This window comes from Stylophora pistillata, chromosome 1 (genome assembly GCF_964205215.1).
Source record: "Stylophora pistillata chromosome 1, jaStyPist1.2, whole genome shotgun sequence".
NCBI classification, from domain to species: domain Eukaryota; kingdom Metazoa; phylum Cnidaria; class Anthozoa; order Scleractinia; family Pocilloporidae; genus Stylophora; species Stylophora pistillata.
In genome coordinates, this window is record NC_142519.1 from 34,779,644 (window position 1) to 34,795,714 (window position 16,071).

General features: G+C 38.2%; 2 protein-coding genes across 2 annotated transcripts; one reads left to right on the plus strand and one right to left on the minus strand.

Annotated features, from left to right (window-relative positions):
- Positions 1–31: 31 nt before the first annotated feature.
- On the plus strand, positions 32–13,888 carry LOC111335060 (lipopolysaccharide-binding protein). Its single transcript, XM_022940901.2, has 16 exons — positions 32–286; positions 2,364–2,466; positions 6,922–7,053; positions 7,325–7,398; positions 7,819–7,918; positions 8,060–8,123; positions 8,394–8,457; positions 8,997–9,088; positions 10,254–10,433; positions 10,693–10,752; positions 11,299–11,466; positions 11,785–11,852; positions 12,008–12,050; positions 12,236–12,305; positions 12,734–12,810; positions 13,416–13,888. Exons 1-16 carry the CDS (start codon positions 157–159, stop codon positions 13,464–13,466), a joined length of 1,476 nt encoding a protein of 491 aa, XP_022796636.1. The 5' UTR covers positions 32–156; the 3' UTR covers positions 13,467–13,888.
- Positions 1,540–4,433, minus strand: LOC111335061 (uncharacterized). Its single transcript, XM_022940902.2, has 2 exons — positions 2,940–4,433; positions 1,540–1,831 (listed from the first exon to the last, which is right to left on the minus strand). The coding sequence occupies exon 1, from the start codon at positions 4,014–4,016 to the stop codon at positions 3,465–3,467; it is 552 nt and encodes a 183-aa protein (XP_022796637.1). The 5' UTR covers positions 4,017–4,433; the 3' UTR covers positions 1,540–1,831; positions 2,940–3,464.
- Positions 13,889–16,071: the final 2,183 nt, after the last annotated feature.

Here is a 16,071-nt window from a genome sequence, read left to right on the forward strand (position 1 = left end):
GTCAGCAAATCTAATTAGGCACTTGGGGTAATCATTAATTATCGCCTGACATATCAACTGGGAGTAATCACCTTTAGATTAAACAACCTTGAAGTGAGGCTAACGAAAATAACTCTGTCGAGGGAAACTCCGGTGTACACTGTATCATCAAGCGCTATGAAGCTTATGTCTAACACTCTGTTAACATCGGTCGTCATCTTTTTTGTCTGCAAGTTCTGTCGTATTCAAAGCCAAACCGTGCATCCTGGAATCCGCTTGCGAGTAACGAACAAGGGGCTACAATATGGTAAGCACGACGACGTACCGTTTATTTTGAGGGTTTTTGTAAACAAGAAGTTTGTAGAGAGTTATTCGCCGTGGAATAGAAAAGCATCATTTGGGGAAAGATCTTTTGATGCTCGGCACATTCTCTAGCGTAGCTATTTCATGTCGAGCTTTCCTTTGCCAAATGAGTCTTCCTTTTTCATGCATTTTCTTCCATGGATTATATTAATGGTTTTGAAACAAGTGAGTTACTTAAGCTAAAAGAGATGTCTATGATTATGTCAAGTAATGTGATTTAGATATCATTATAGTTTTCTTTTAGTCTGATAATAAATCCATGTAGAGATGTTTAAACCTTGATAAAAAAAAAACATCAACAGGAAATGAAGAAATTCAGAGAAAATAATACTCTTCCAACAAGGGTCTATTTACGATCAACATCTTACTGTGATTGAGGGCGATCGGATTTTTTTAATATGAGTATTTGATTTTGTTCCCTAGTTTTCAATGAAATCGTGATGCATGACCATAATTTGATTTTATTACTGCTCAGAGCGATAAAAGCGTGAATTTTTCTTCTTGACAGAAGTGTACTTTCCATTTTTACTAGGCAACTTCAGTGGCTTTTTTGCACTCGAACTGAACTCTAATCCGCTTGCTGGATGTTGTTGATCATTGAGTGGCATTCGGTCTCCCAAATAGTTTAAGCTGCTTAATCTCCTACAAATTTACTTTTCATCTTTGACAACTCAGTGGCAGTTAATTAGCTTAACACCGTTATTAGCCGATTACAATGTAAGTATTTCGGCCTGTTTCCAATTTAAGATCAGTCACTGTGGCATTTTCAGAAAACAATTTGTACCTACGTCACCACAGGCCAGAAATCCTAAAAGAACTTTGAAGTAGTGGCTCGCGAGAGTTTCCTTTTACAACAGCTGGATGTAATTGTAAATCACTTTTTTGTATTGCCACTCGCTAATTTTCAATGAAATGTTATTTGTCATCTTAGATTTCCCTCAGCTTTCCTTGTACGCTGGTACTCAGTTATTCTTCTTGGGCGCTGTAGGAAAGTTTAGCTACCCTGCTTTCCATAATTAAAAAATGACGCAATGCTAAAGGAAATTCATTATTTCATCACATTTTAATGAAAACTTCAATGTTTTTTCTTGTTTCAGGAAAATCTCGAGGTTTTCACAAAATGAAAAAAAAAAAAAAAAAAAAAAATGCGTAACGTACACTTCAGGACGCAAATTACGCTTCACGCTGGTTCCAAAATTCACGAATGACGCTTGCCTCTTTGTAAAATTCACGCATCACATATTAATTCTGTCCTTAATAGCGCGTCACGTATTAGCTATTTCTACCCTCTTGTTTTGTATCTTTAACCATTTCCCTATTCCTTGGGCACAACCAGGGCTGAAAAGGCACTGAGAGTCCATGGGCCAAACTATTTCACGAACGTAACACTTTAATAATCTCGTCAAGTTTCACTTAGATTTTGCTTTAGTCTTGTGCAGTTTACAGATTGATCGTGTGATCCTTGTGGCAGGCTCTGTGTCTCTGTCCTCTAGACAAAAAGAGATGAAAAAAAAGAGATAAAAAACAAATCTACTTTTCTACTGTGATAACCAACCGAACAATTCCACTAAAAAAACAACTACTGACCTCAAGCTCAGTGAACATGTTATCGTGTGATTTGATTGTCCGAGAACGGATGAGAGTAATCCTCATTTAGTGGGTAATCAACAACTCTTTCCAAAAATCAGGTAAGAAAAAGGACTAACGTCACCGCTTCTGCTACTATAGTTTCTAGTAAGGAATCATATGTACAACCAGTTTCTGGGTGTGAAATGCTCAGCATCTTACGTGCTCAGTTCAAATTTTGAAAGGCGTTCTTTACTCGTTTGTACTCATTAAATGAAGTGTCAATGTGTAACTGCTTGCTCGTCGCTTGAAAATAGTATTAGTTTCATGTGAAGGTGTAGTATGATCGTCCGGGTGAGTGTAGTCCTGAGAAGGACTGTTGTCGGTGGCAGTGACTGACGTTTCGACTTTACTGCATTAGTTTCATGTCGTTTGTTTTCTGATTCTTTTCTTAGCGGACAACGATGTGGGAATCCCAACTTTGCTGGAAAAACTCAAGAAAGATAAAATAAGAGACATCAGTCGTAAAGAGAGAGGCCTCGAATACACTTTGTCGGAGTAAGTTGTTTTTATCTTAAAATGGTTTTTACCGCCTATTAGTCGAGAATTTTAATCGTTTACGATCCAGTCGTTTGTGGTTGCCGTTGTGAAGAGGTTAGATCGCACATCGCAGTTTTCATGATGAGGAAAAAAGGACAGGTTTACCTTGGTTAAAGAAAACGTGTCCTATTTTGCCATTAGCGGTGGCGTACAGTCTTACCTCTCCGCATCTTTTCGCCAAGTTTGGCGTTGTTTCAGGGACGTAAAGAGGTTTATTTTTTCATCGCTGATCCCGTAATTTTACTCAAATTTTTGGTCCCTGATTCCAAAAGTGGTAAATATTTTGATCCCTGATCCGGCAAAATTTTGTTGATCCCAGGGCATTTTCTCTTCATTGCGCCAATGTGACATTATTAGACTATAAAAATGTGCTATAATTTACATTTCTTTCACTATATTATAATGACCCAAAGCATTTAATAGGATCCTACCTGAATTAACTCTATCTCCACTTCTTTTGTTCATCTTTACCATTGTAGAATATAACCTTTTACAATCATCATCGAGTAGTGCGACACTTCGTTGACACGTGTAAACATTCTTGATTTTGCTCAAATTTAACGATAAGGTTAATTTCCCTAAATTCAAAACAAACTAGTGCGATACTATACAACTCCTATTAAACATTTTTAGGGAAACACAGGGAAACGAATTTACCGGAAAGATCTGATACCTTTCGATTCCATCCGCCTGACAAAAAAAGAAGGCATGAAATTGACGTTAATATTAGCCTCATTAACTTTTTAAAGAGTTCATTTTCATAACCAATATTGGAATAAAACGTAGTTATCGCAGTAACCTTTCTTGACCATTCGTTTGGAAAAACATCGTTTGGTCATGCTTTAAACTTGGTCTTCAACGCGTGACTCTTTGTAAGAAATCTATTGAAATGTATCTATCGAGAAAACTTGAGCAAAGTTTAACTCTGGAAAGGCCTGGGATTTTTTCTGAGCTTGTTAAAACACAAATCGTGTCACTCTCCTGCCGGATCTACTGCGTCCAGCTTCGAAACGCGTCGGTTGATCATCATCGTCTTCACGGTTGTCACCATAACTTTCCTCCTCACCACTGCTCTCATAATCATCTTCGTCGGACCCGTTAGCCAAGTTTTTCAAGCGTTGCTCCTCGTTTCGACTTAGGAGAAATTTCTCACCATCCTGAACCAACGTTGCATTATCTAAAATACACTGAGGTGGGTTGTTGTTGTCTTCATTGCCTACAGTGTATACTAACGGATCTTCCTCTGACGGCTCAAGCCAGTTAATATAGATGGTGCGCTCAAAGATGCCATCATTGCTGCGATGAAGGTCCTCCCGAAGAATAGCTAAGAAAAAGGGCCCCAAATAACGTTTCCAGTTGTGATTTAGGGTAACCACATCTCCCTTTGCAAAACGAACTGGACGAATTTCAATCTGCGCTCTTTCAGGTTGTGCTGCGTCTAAGGCTTGCAGCTCTTCGAGCATGTCAGCAGCATTTTCAGTTTGACTTGTTCGAACTCTTCCGATCATGCTTAGGGCCAGAGGGAGAGTTCCTGCCTTTTCTTTCGTCCTGTCTCTTACTCTTTGCTGTCGCAAGCCTTGTCCAAATTCTTTAGCAAACAGCCTCAGTTCCCTTGCTTCTTCACGCAAATCATCCTTCTCATTAACACTATCCTTTCGCCTAAAATTTTCTTCCCCGAGCTTTGCTCAAAGAAAGCTATACAAATACCGGTTGAAAACATAACGATCTGTCAGTTGAACTGAGGCGATTATAATACGCCAAAGCGCGAAAACAAAAAGGGGAGCCATAAATTAAATCCAGCTTGCTTGGATTCACACAGAATTGAAACGTATCTAAACTCTCCTCCTTACGAAAAGGGCTCCAGTTAGTGTTATGTTCGGTACACGAATTCTCAAATACTACACAGATTGGTCAAAACACAAGCCTTTAATAAATCCTCTCGGGTTTTTTTGTGTCGCTTGCCGGTCAGCGGCCTTTACAGGACTTCATGTTACTACAGTTAGCCAGTGATCCGAGATTTTTGCAGTCAACCCAGATGTATGTATGTATGATTTTAAACGAAGTGGAAAGGAAAACGAAACTCACAAATTGGTGCTATCGATTGTCAATGTGTTATCGGTTTTTAGATCATGGTTTTGTGTCTGGCCTTTTTGCAGTTTTAAAAACAATTTTATGTATACTCTGGTCTTAATGATTGGTAACAACTCATTAATCTAACCACAGGCTTACCATCTTAAATATCCGTGGTTTCGGGTTTCTATGGTAATGGGTCCTTTTGCATTTACATAGCCGTTATAAATATAGTTCAAATATTTTGCCTCTAGAATCTGTCCCTAGTAGTCACTCTTCAAAAAAAACATAGTTAGTAGAGGGGGAAAAAAATCAGCTCCGAACAAAGCTTAATAGTTCATTACTTGTTTGGAAGTGTTTTTTTCTGTTAGAAAGCCACAAAATCGCTCGTTTGGGGCTTTCAAAGTTCGGCGGTTAATTCGGCTCGCTCTCCATAGTTAAGAAATGCGACAAGGCAGGCAGCTTAGGCATCCAGATCCCACACCACCTCGTACTCGAGACAAAACTGTTTTACCTTCTAGGTCTTATTTTCCCACCGAAATTCAACGGGCTACAGAAGGATTATCCAGCTGTTACGGTGACTCGGTTTTGAATCATTCCATTCAACGGTTTACGAGAAAATGGAACGCAAAGTCGTAGATTTGGAGCTCTTCTTGGGATCCGGACATGAGGGGTACTCAAAGGAATTCCAAACATGCGTTTCGGTTATCGAATTTCGGACCCAGCCACCCTACCCGAGGTACAAAAATGTGAAAAATTGTATTGCCTGTTGGGGCCCCGAAGGCGCTACTTTGTACTTCCGGCGGATGTCGTAAGCCAAGATCGACCAAGAAGAGTCGAGATAGTTTTTGTAGACATTCTCAGGAAAACCCATCGGTAAAATTGAAGAACAGCTCCCCACAATATCTGTCGGCCGACTGTCGGCCGTCTGTCAACCGTCTGTTGGTCGTTCGTCGGCCGACAGATATTTTGGGGAGCTGTTCTTCTATTTTACCAATCCTTCGAGTGTTAGATATGTAAGTTTTAATTTATTTTAATGTTGTTAACGCATGTTTGGAATTCCTTTGAGTACCCCTCATGTCCGGATCCCAAGATGAGCTCCAAATCTACGACTTTGCGTTCCATTTTCTCGTAAACCGTTGAATGGAATGATTCAAAACCGAGTCTCCGTAACAACTGGATAATTCTTCTGTGGCCCGTTGAGTTTCGGTGGGAAAGTAAGACCTGAAGGTAAAACATTTTTGTCTTAAGTACGAGGTGGTGTGCGATCTGGATGCCTAAGCTACCTGCCTTGTCGCATTTCCTAACTAAGGAAAGCGATACGAATTAACCTCCGAACTTTGAAAGCCCCAAACGAGCAATTTTGAGGCTTTCTGGCAGAAAAAAACACCTCCAAACAAGTAATGAACTATTTTCATAGTCAAAAAAGCTTAAAAGCTTTATTCGGAGCTGATTTTTTTGAAGACTGACTACTAGGGACAGATTCTAGGGGCAATACATTTGAACTACATTTATAACCGCTAGGCAAATGCCACAGGGCCCATTACCATAGAAACCCGAAACCACGGATACTTAAGATGGTAAGCCTGTGATCTAACTTACCTGGTCGATGAACGCCGCCTTGAGCTTCGCTCATGCCTTTGATCGCCATTTCTGCTGGGCGACCAGGAGCGTGACCTAGAATGTGGAGTTCATGAAATTAAATTTTGCCAAAAGATTGCTGGTTTTAACAAGAAGAAACCATAAGTCAAAGTTTAATAACATCACTTTACCTCCTAAGTGTGCAATCGTCTTTCCCTTTTTTCTTTTCCCCATTGCACCATTGAATAAAAAAGAAACCGATCTGAAAAATTGACTATTACGTTCCAAAAATTATACCTATAACAACACGCGCTCTGTCGAAAGCATTATCCAACGTGTTTATATGACATATTATATGAAGTAGAATGTCATGCAGAGCGAGTTAGACAACAAAATCCTGGCAAGTTATGAACAGATTAATCAGTCAGCTAGTCCAAATACCAAGGATTACTGTATGAAATGGACCAAAATCTTTTTAAGAAGCTTTTAAAAAAAACCTTGTTAAGGTACGCGTGGTGAATTCCTTTTTTTACCCAGAACGCCTGATCCTTGATCCAATGAAAAACACCGCTGATACCGATCCCGGGGGTTGTGATCCCAGATCCCGGGGCTGTGATCCCGGATCTCACCCTTTTAGTGGCCGTTGATCTCTGATCCCTAAAGACCCCGTTACGACCCTGTTATTTCCTCAAGATCCCCTGACATGCAAATCTCGTGATTGCTGCTGCTAACTTCTTAAACATGTACAACTTTTGGTTCCAGCATCAAGATCAAAAAGTGTTTGATAGCTTCATCCTCACTTTCGACTGCTTCAGGAGAAGGCCTTCGTTTACAAGCAACTGGGATTGACCTTGACATCGCATTGCTTTTACGTTATAAAAAGAAAGTGCTATGGTACGTGTTGTAACCACATACTGTTCAAAAAAGAATTCACTCCTTTGACTTCATCGAAAACGTCAGTGTTATCTGAAGAAATAATCTTTCTATTAATATTAAGACATTTATATGAAGGAAATTACGTTAAATATCCATCTTTTTTTCGCCGAACTCAGGAGCTCTTGCAACGAGCGTCTTGGGGCTGTAGCTTTAGTCAGGTTCCTCACAGCATTTAAAAAGATTATTGTTATTTTTCGCTGACGGAGTTAATTTTACCCAACGATCACAGGTTTCACGTAAAGGACAAGGTCAATGTGGAGTTGAAAGTTCGAGGAGTCGCCTTTAACCTGAAAACACGGATTGGTGAGCCTTGTACATAACACTTTCTCCACAGACATGTTTTAACGCAAAGTTTCTTGTTCAAGGGTACTTGCCATTAGTAAGTAGCTAACAGATTACACCGATCACCTGAATAATTATCAAGTATCCTTTTCTGGATTCTCTCCAATTTCCATCCAGTTTTCATCATTAAAAGAGGGCACAGACTCGGCTAATTTCTGTGGAAACCTTTTGTTAAGAACGAATTTCTTTAAATGACATGCTGGATGATAGCCGCGAACATTGTTAAGTAGTTTACATCTAACTCATACCCAGGCACTCTGCACGGTCATTACCTACAGATAATAGCAGGTTGTTGCTTTAGTTCAGTTTCTTGGTAGCGATCTTGGGTGTTCCAAGATCTGTTCTTATCTAATTCACAGTAGCGCTACTTTTTAATTCTAGGTGTCGACTCCACTGGTCATCCCACCATTTCCACGTATGAGCAGGACTGCTCCTCACATGTCCGATCAGTTGATGTTCATTTCAGTGGCAGTCGTGCAAAGTAACTTTCCCTTTGATCACGATTTAATTTCACTAATGAAAGCTGATTCTAAATTCTCTTTTCTCGACAACTTGCTCGCATTTTTATCAATTTATCAAACCTCTATTTTTCCTCTTATAATTTGGAGTTTTATTCATGCAGGAAGATATACAACATGCTCAAAAGGAGGATTGAGAACAAAATCAAGGATGCTCTCGCAAAAATGGTAAATTGAATACAGTGGATTTTCCTGATGGTTTTAAAACTGAGCTGTGAATAAGACGTCACTTGATATATGGTTTGCTTTCAAATTACGTTTTGTCTGGTGGAAAATCAGAAAAAGAAACGAATAGAATGCTTTATCTGTATTATACAGTCTTAAGTTGATCAATGAAAAGGGATTTTTTATGAACTAATATACCACTTGAAGTAAGATATTATAAACTGTTTATAATTTATGCGTTTGAATATAATTCTCAACATTCCTTTTTATAAGATCTGCAGGGAAGCTGAAGAGGCTATAAACAAAGACGCAGCAAAGTACCTTGCAACATTTCCTGGTAATAAGTTTATTAATACGTCCCAAATATTTTCCGTTCTTTCTTAGATTATAGTCAGGAACATTTATTTCCCCTTGTCCACGGATAATCATACGTCCACTCCATATTGTTCGCTTGTAAGTCAACTGGGAACTCTAACGAATGAAGGAGAACATCCACGGCCTAGGCACATAGCCTCTCGAAATGCATGTACAGAGAGCGGAAGAAAGAAGCTAGGGGTTGATTACTCACAGGAGCTGAGAGGCTAGGGAAGGCTATTGTTTCTCAAAATAGAGCAGTTATTAGAAAAAGGAAATTTATTATCATCCTTTGAAATAGAGAATGTGTATGTCTTACCCAGGTGAGGAGGTGCTTTCTTTTTGTCGATAAGCCACGTGATCGTGTCCAGTTATTTCAGGAAATAAAGTAATGCTGCTATATGCCACAGGGTTAATTGCCACAATTGGTATAAATTCAGAGGGTTTGCCGTACCAGCACATTTGTAAGATTTGTAAGATGTTAATTATAATAATTTTACGAAATGTTACCTTCTTTCATAGTTATTCGGAAAATTGGTGATGTGGCGCAAATTGACTATACCCTTATGGCAAACCCTACTTTTACATCACAATATATGGATGTACCACTTAAGGTAAACAGTTGCATGACATTATGTGTTTTTTATGAAAGCGTGCAGCTCATCACCACTGACCACACTCCCTCAGTATTTACCCTGTCCTTTTACTACTGACTCAATCTGGCTGGTATACTGTCACACCTATAGTAGAAAAGATAGACTACATTTATGATATGGTCAAAAAGCTGGACATAACAAAGGATGTTAGTCAGACTTTCTTTGTAATAAGAATGTTAAAAGATGCTGTTTCTTATGAGTCGCTTGACTGGGTTGGTCGATTGTCTTCGTGGCAAAATATGTGGTACTCTTTCAGAAAAGAGACGAATATATCAAGCAAAGCCATGATGAATGGTTATTTATTCCGATTTCCACTTCTCCATCAATTTATATAAAAGCAGGCGGGGGTGAATGGAAATCCTTGACAGCCAATTCACTCTATTGAACTCATTGGAAAATGCAATATATATTAACTCTTCCTGAGTCATGATCATCTATTGTTACGAAATTGAGATCCTAGCAAATAAGTGTAATATCGAAGGAAAGGTATGGTGCTATTAAATTAAGTCTATTTGTTTTAATCTCATGCCCCGGCCCAGGCTTTTGCTTGGAAGACATTTTACGTGCAGAAAATATGTTGTTGGTAAACTAAGCTAACAAACTTATTACTTTGGGACAGTCACAATATGGTTGAAAGTGGAATGTTGATATCTAGAAGAAGTCTACGAAATTAGAACATCCAATACTTGCCAACCTTAAAAGAAAAATGGCTTTCTGTATAAGAGGTGCTCGGTGTTTGTTGGTAAAAAACAAACTGGGTTCCGAATAATCACTGGATAGTCCATCCAATCTCTTCACATAGTGGGTTGTGAGCGCTTCGACTCTCCGCGGAGGTGGGTTGTGTGGAGACCCTTTTGGTAAATTACCTTAAGGAAATCCACTCCACGCAATAATAAGTTGTTAAAAAAAAATCTGAATCCCTGGAAAAAAATATTTTATCCATGCCGACATTTTGAGATGATGTAAGTCGTAGAGCTTCTTATCTGTTAAAGATCTAAGGTATACAAATAATCTTGACTATGGAAAGGATATTCAAACGTCTGATCCAAGCTAAGCCTAGTGCATTCAAATGTAAATGATTTACACAACCCTCGGTGGAAAGTGTTTTCCATTCTTTTTTCAGGGTGAATTTAAGTCCCTCAGAAACCCCCATGCCACAGCAATGTTAGTTCCCCAAACAATCCCAGACTTCGCGGAGGTTGATAAAATGGTTTACATATGGCTTACGGATTACGTCTTCAACACGGCGAGCCTTGTCTTTCACAAGGAAGGAAAACTACGTACTACTATTCGACCCAAGGATGTAAGTAAAGAGCCTTGTTTCTAGATAAACGTCCACTGTTCTCGATGTAACTGAAAAATAAAGATATTGGGATAATATGCTCTAATTCGTTTTAAAATGGTGTGATCTTCTTAAGATGAGCATTTATTACCATGATTCAAATGATATAAAAACATAGTTGAGTGATAGATGATATGAGCAGCAAAAAAAGACTTAAAGATATTATTATCAATATATTTTTTCTTTTTCTCTGTTTCTCCTCAATCGTCTCTTTGCGAAGTTACCTCCTTCTGCTATGTTTCAATTGAACACAACGTTTTTCCGGACCTTCCTGAACCAGGTGTGTAATGTTACATGTATGAAGTCTTCGAAATGTAGCGTGTAGAGGGTCTGAATGGGGAGAGGGAGTCCCCAAGTCGGTTGTCGGTTAGAATTTCATTACTTTCGACCTTGTTGGTAGTCGGTACATCTCAGTTAATGATTAAAATTGCAAGTCAAACATTCGCATTCGTTGGGAAATTCGTGGACTTGAGTGCCGGACGCTCTTCTGGAAATGAGCCTTCGCTCCTTCCCGGTCATGAGGTAAGTTTTGATGACAGGGAATTCTATGATGAATTGAATCCTTGCATTAAAGTGGCTAGCTACCTCATGGGCTACAATGTTTTTATTTCTGAATACAAATATCAATAATGTCGGACAGTGTCAGTTGTCGGTCAGAATTTACTTGTCGCTAATTGGTATATTTCTTGCATTTCGTAAGTAGTCAGTTCTATTTTTCGCCCTTTGTCGCTAATCGGTTAACTCCATTCAGACCCTCACTGTACTCTCCTACTCACTTACGTTGCCGCTGATAACGCCTTTTCTCTTTTTTTTGATTTTTTTAAAGCTGTACAAACTATACCCAGACCGACCGGTGTTTCTTAAAGTCTACACTACCAAGGCTCCGGTTTTCGTGTCGAGTCCAAACAGCGTCAATGTGACCGTGAACGGTAATATTGAAGTGTACGTCACTGCTAAAAATGGAGCAAATATATATGCTTTGACAGTGGGTGTGGTAAGTAATGTAAATCATTACAGTCACTTAGCTTAGAAAAAGGTTCCAGTTTAATTTATAATTTGAACATTAAAAAAAAACACTACCGAAATTGGTTTTCCCAACCTTCGCCCTCACGTCGCTGGCTGATTTTTTCAGCTTGGAAGCAGAACATAGATCAAACCTTATTATTTGTTATTTGAAAAATAACCTAGCTTCGTTATGGATGCTTAACAGCCATCACGACGCTTTGCTAATTACGATACTGGTACCAAAACTTGATAGTGCTGGTCCTATGTTGGATACAAAATTTAATCAATCTTTATTTCTGTATTTAAGAAAGCTAATGTTCTTGGATCTCTGGGTGTAAATCAAGGTAGCTTGACCTTTCACATCGATTCATTCAGGTAAGTGTATTGGGTTATTTACGGGTGTAGGTGGTCAGACCTCTTGCTAATTAAATATCATTTTATATTCTAAATAAAAAGTAAACAAAAATTTTGTAAAATTGCATGTATTTCTTTCTTTTCTTCTTTACTTTTTGTTTTCTTTTTTTAACTAGAACCAAATTACATCTCGTCCGCTCTGCTATTGGTAAAGTTCAGGTACGAGCTCTTAAATTTTTCTATTTTGGTGATGAACGCTCAGAAAATGACATTTTATGCGGGTAATGTCATCGAATATTCCACAGTTTTATTTAGCGCTAGCAGCTCGGTAAAGTGATGCGTTGAAATGAATCGTGCCTGAGAAAAAGTATTTGATGGCTTATAATTCAGTTTTTTTTTGACAGGCAAACATTGGATTGCTCGAATGGTTTCTCAATGGCATAGAATCTGGAAATTTTGTGAAGAAGCTTAATGGTATGCTCTATACCTGTTACGTTTGTTGTTGTTGTTGTTGTATAACGCTGATTGCATTATAAACAATTCGTGTAAACCTTTACTAACATCAACCAGCCTTGTCTCCATTTGGTTTACGGTGCGCCTATGGTGCTACACACCCGTTTGTACACTTCTCTTATCTCATAATAGGCCAACCTATAGCTCCTTAACCAAAATCTTAAGTAATGAATTTAGCAAGAACACTTACGTATCTTTTCTTGAGTAAAAGTGATTGTCTAATTTAATACAGAGCCAATTTGTTGAACTTGGCAATCCGAAAAAATTACAACTTAAACCTTTATTAAATGTTGTGACTTGTTCAAAATTTGCTACTAAGGTGATGGTGATTTTTTACCCGCACGCCAATCATCTCATGCACCTTTTTTTCCGTTGTTGTTTTTCCCTAGTAATTGGGGACGGAGGATTTCCCTTGCCCATGCTTCGTAAACTGGAGTGGGAAGACACTGATGTAACTACGGGACAGGTAACCATGAACCATCCTTAACTCTTGGATTACGTAAGCTTGTTATCAAACGTTTAGCAACATTTCAGTGTAGTGAATTTGCTTTTGATTTGCTCGGTGGGTTACTTATGTCTTATTTTGTTTTAAAAACAATGATGAAAATTTAAGAAATTCTTCTGCAAAGAAAATAAATTCGGAATGAAGGAAGTTGAAAATGCACTGAAAGACATGAACACTCGATGAAATTAGAGACTGTAAAACTCTAGAACAAAAGTTTGTCTTTCAAACTCAATTTACCTTATAAACTCAGTTGATAAAACTAAAATTACCCTGTTACTCCCACCGACGCAGCACCACAGTTTCTCCAGAAACTTTCCTCCTTTATTCATTTGTCTTTCAAAAAAAGACCAATAATTTGCACTGAACGAGAGCAACTAACACAATTTCGTTCTCAAACTTCAACTTAACCTTTGGACTTTTGTGTTTAAATATGCAGTGGAACATTAGGCAGATAAAGTCATTTGAATTTTTTATCGAAATTGAGTTCACTTTTTCTTTTCGTTCAAGACATTAAGCTCAGTTAGCTACAATTCTTATACTTACTAATGTATTTTCTTTTTCAACAGGGTTTTGTTCTCATTAAAACAAATGTCAAGTACTCTCCTGGTAATAATTAGGACGAAGATGAATAATATAAGCACATCAGAAGAACATTAACCGTGGCTTTCGTCGATATAGTTTTTTCTTTTCATCTATATATAATTTTAAATATACCGTCTTCCAGATAAATTACATCTAAATGAACGCTAATGTAACTTATGTATTCGGTTCTATTATTAAAAAATGGCTTTTTTCGGGTAATAGGACAGGGTTTTTTCTGTATCTAGCGAGCAATGCATTTCAGTAGTATGTCTCCTCTAGGTTGTTGTTATTAATGAAGCTGATACCACGTTCAGATGCAATAGTAAACAATGAACTTGTTGGCTCTCTTGCTTTTTTAGTCTTGAATATGAATTTAGATTGATAAAGTAGGGAGTAACTAGCCAAGTGAACAATTTAATAGTTGATAAACGAATGAATAAACACAACTTCTCCATGACTGTCAACTTATTATTTTATTCATTTTAATTTTGCAGGAGTAGCATTTTATCAAGTCATTTTGTGCTTCCCTTGAGCTCTCTTTTCTTTTTGGCATCTCTATTCACCGGTTGCAAGCTGACTCGAATTTGCGATTTTCCGACTAGTACTTCCGACGTTCTACCACTGAGCTTTAGGAGACTGGAATCAAGCGAGGCAGTTTAACTACAATTGGCTACAAAATTGTTGACACATTGATCTTTTCAGCCCCCTATTACTTCAATTTAATCTCTTCCTAAGTTATCCATTCCGCCCTCTACCCCCAAAACAATGTTAGTCTGTGATTCCATGAACTTTTGGCCGACATTGAATGGAGTGTGATAGAACCAGGACTGTTATTCTTCACGTAAATAGAAGTCCAAAGACAATATGTCAACTAATTTTTAAGGTGATTGTAGGTCCATGGTGACAAACTTGCTGCATGCTTCTAGGATAAGAATGTCAATATGTGATGCTATGCTCTATGACGAGGATGTAGATGATGATGGTAACCTTAACCCTTTTAATCCAAGTAAAGGAAATTGTTATTCTGTGAATGCCACAGGAATACTAAAGATAAAAAAGAAAACTCGGAAATCTCGCAATGTGACTCGAACTACTCGGTCCGAGTAGTACTTCAGACTCAGATTCAGGCAGTGTGGACTGTTAAATAGGTCTATGGTTACAAACTTCCTTCACACTTCGACGAATAGAATCTTAATAGGAGTCGAACTTACGACCCTCCGATTAGTACTCCGGACTCGCTGCCACTCGTGTTACTAAGGTCCTTGGTGTCAAACTACCTGTATTCTGTGTAAAAAGGAATGCCAGCATGTGATTCCTTTGCTCAATGATGATATGAATAGAGACGGCAAATTTTAAGTAGTGATTTCGGTGAAGGAAGATGTTATTTAGAGAATGAAACAGGCATTTTCGGAGAAAAAAAAGCACTTCGTGTGCACCCAAAACCTACGACCTACGAACTTACGACCTTCCGACTTTTGCTTCGGACTTTTACCAATTTACCGTCTTCATTAAAGTCATCATTATGCATAAGCATCATATATTGACATTCCTATGCTCGCAGTATGGAGGAGGTATGTCTGGTTTTGTTACTAGGGGTCTTTACAGAGCGAAGAAAATTTAAAGCGCAAAATTTGCAAATCGACCTGAAATTTTGAAGGGAACCGGCTGTTCTATTTGTTGAGTCAGCACTAAACTTTTTCTAAACCATAACACGTTAATAACAAATAGAAACTTATTAGGTGAAATAACAGACACGTGCGAACGCCAGACCTGTATTAAGCGGCACCATATTAGAATACTTTATGGCTTTAAATTTTGCCTTCGATATGAATTTGTTTTACTGCTCCACTCTCACTTTCATTCGCCTCGAAAATGATGATAATGAACAGATGTTGGCGTAGTTTCTTTAATATTTAGTTGATGATTTAAATTGTCAATAAATGATAGCTGCAGTCACTGACACGTAATAATTACAATATTGCATAAATGAAATCTCCTTCTTGTATCAATAACATTCTGCTTTCCAAATTCATGAGGATTAGTGAACTTCATCATAGTTTCAGTTTTTGTGTCTTTACAGGGCTCATTTTAAAGAGGAAAAAGGCGGAGAATTTGTTGGTTTTGGAACGTAATGCGTTCTTTCAGAAAATGATGGCTACACCTTTTATAATTTTGACCACATTTTCCTTAAAACCTCCCCTTGGGATACAAACAATGAATTACCTGTCTAGAGCAGCAGCACGCATTTGTAGCGACTAAACACTGACACTTTAGTTTAAATTTTTTTTCTATACTTTGTTATGTTATCGGCAGTCTAGCGTGCCGATGCGTTGGTGATGTAAAGTTCACCTGATTTATGCGACCTCGTGGTTGAGAAATCTAAAACAACAAAATGGTAAGTGGCTGTGTCCTGGAAAAAAGTCCTAATTTTTGTGGTTGAAGCACTTTTACAAAACAGTTCTTTCTGGTCCTACGAGCCGAGGGGTATTCACCGCTGGGAAAAAATTGTTTTTGATGACTATTATGTAGCTTTAACAAATTCCTGGAAAAAAAAGGAAAAGGATGGCGAAGGATGACTGGGGCGATCGAACAGACCTGCCACCGGTTGGACCAGAGTTAACTCTAGTTGGACTGGAAGAA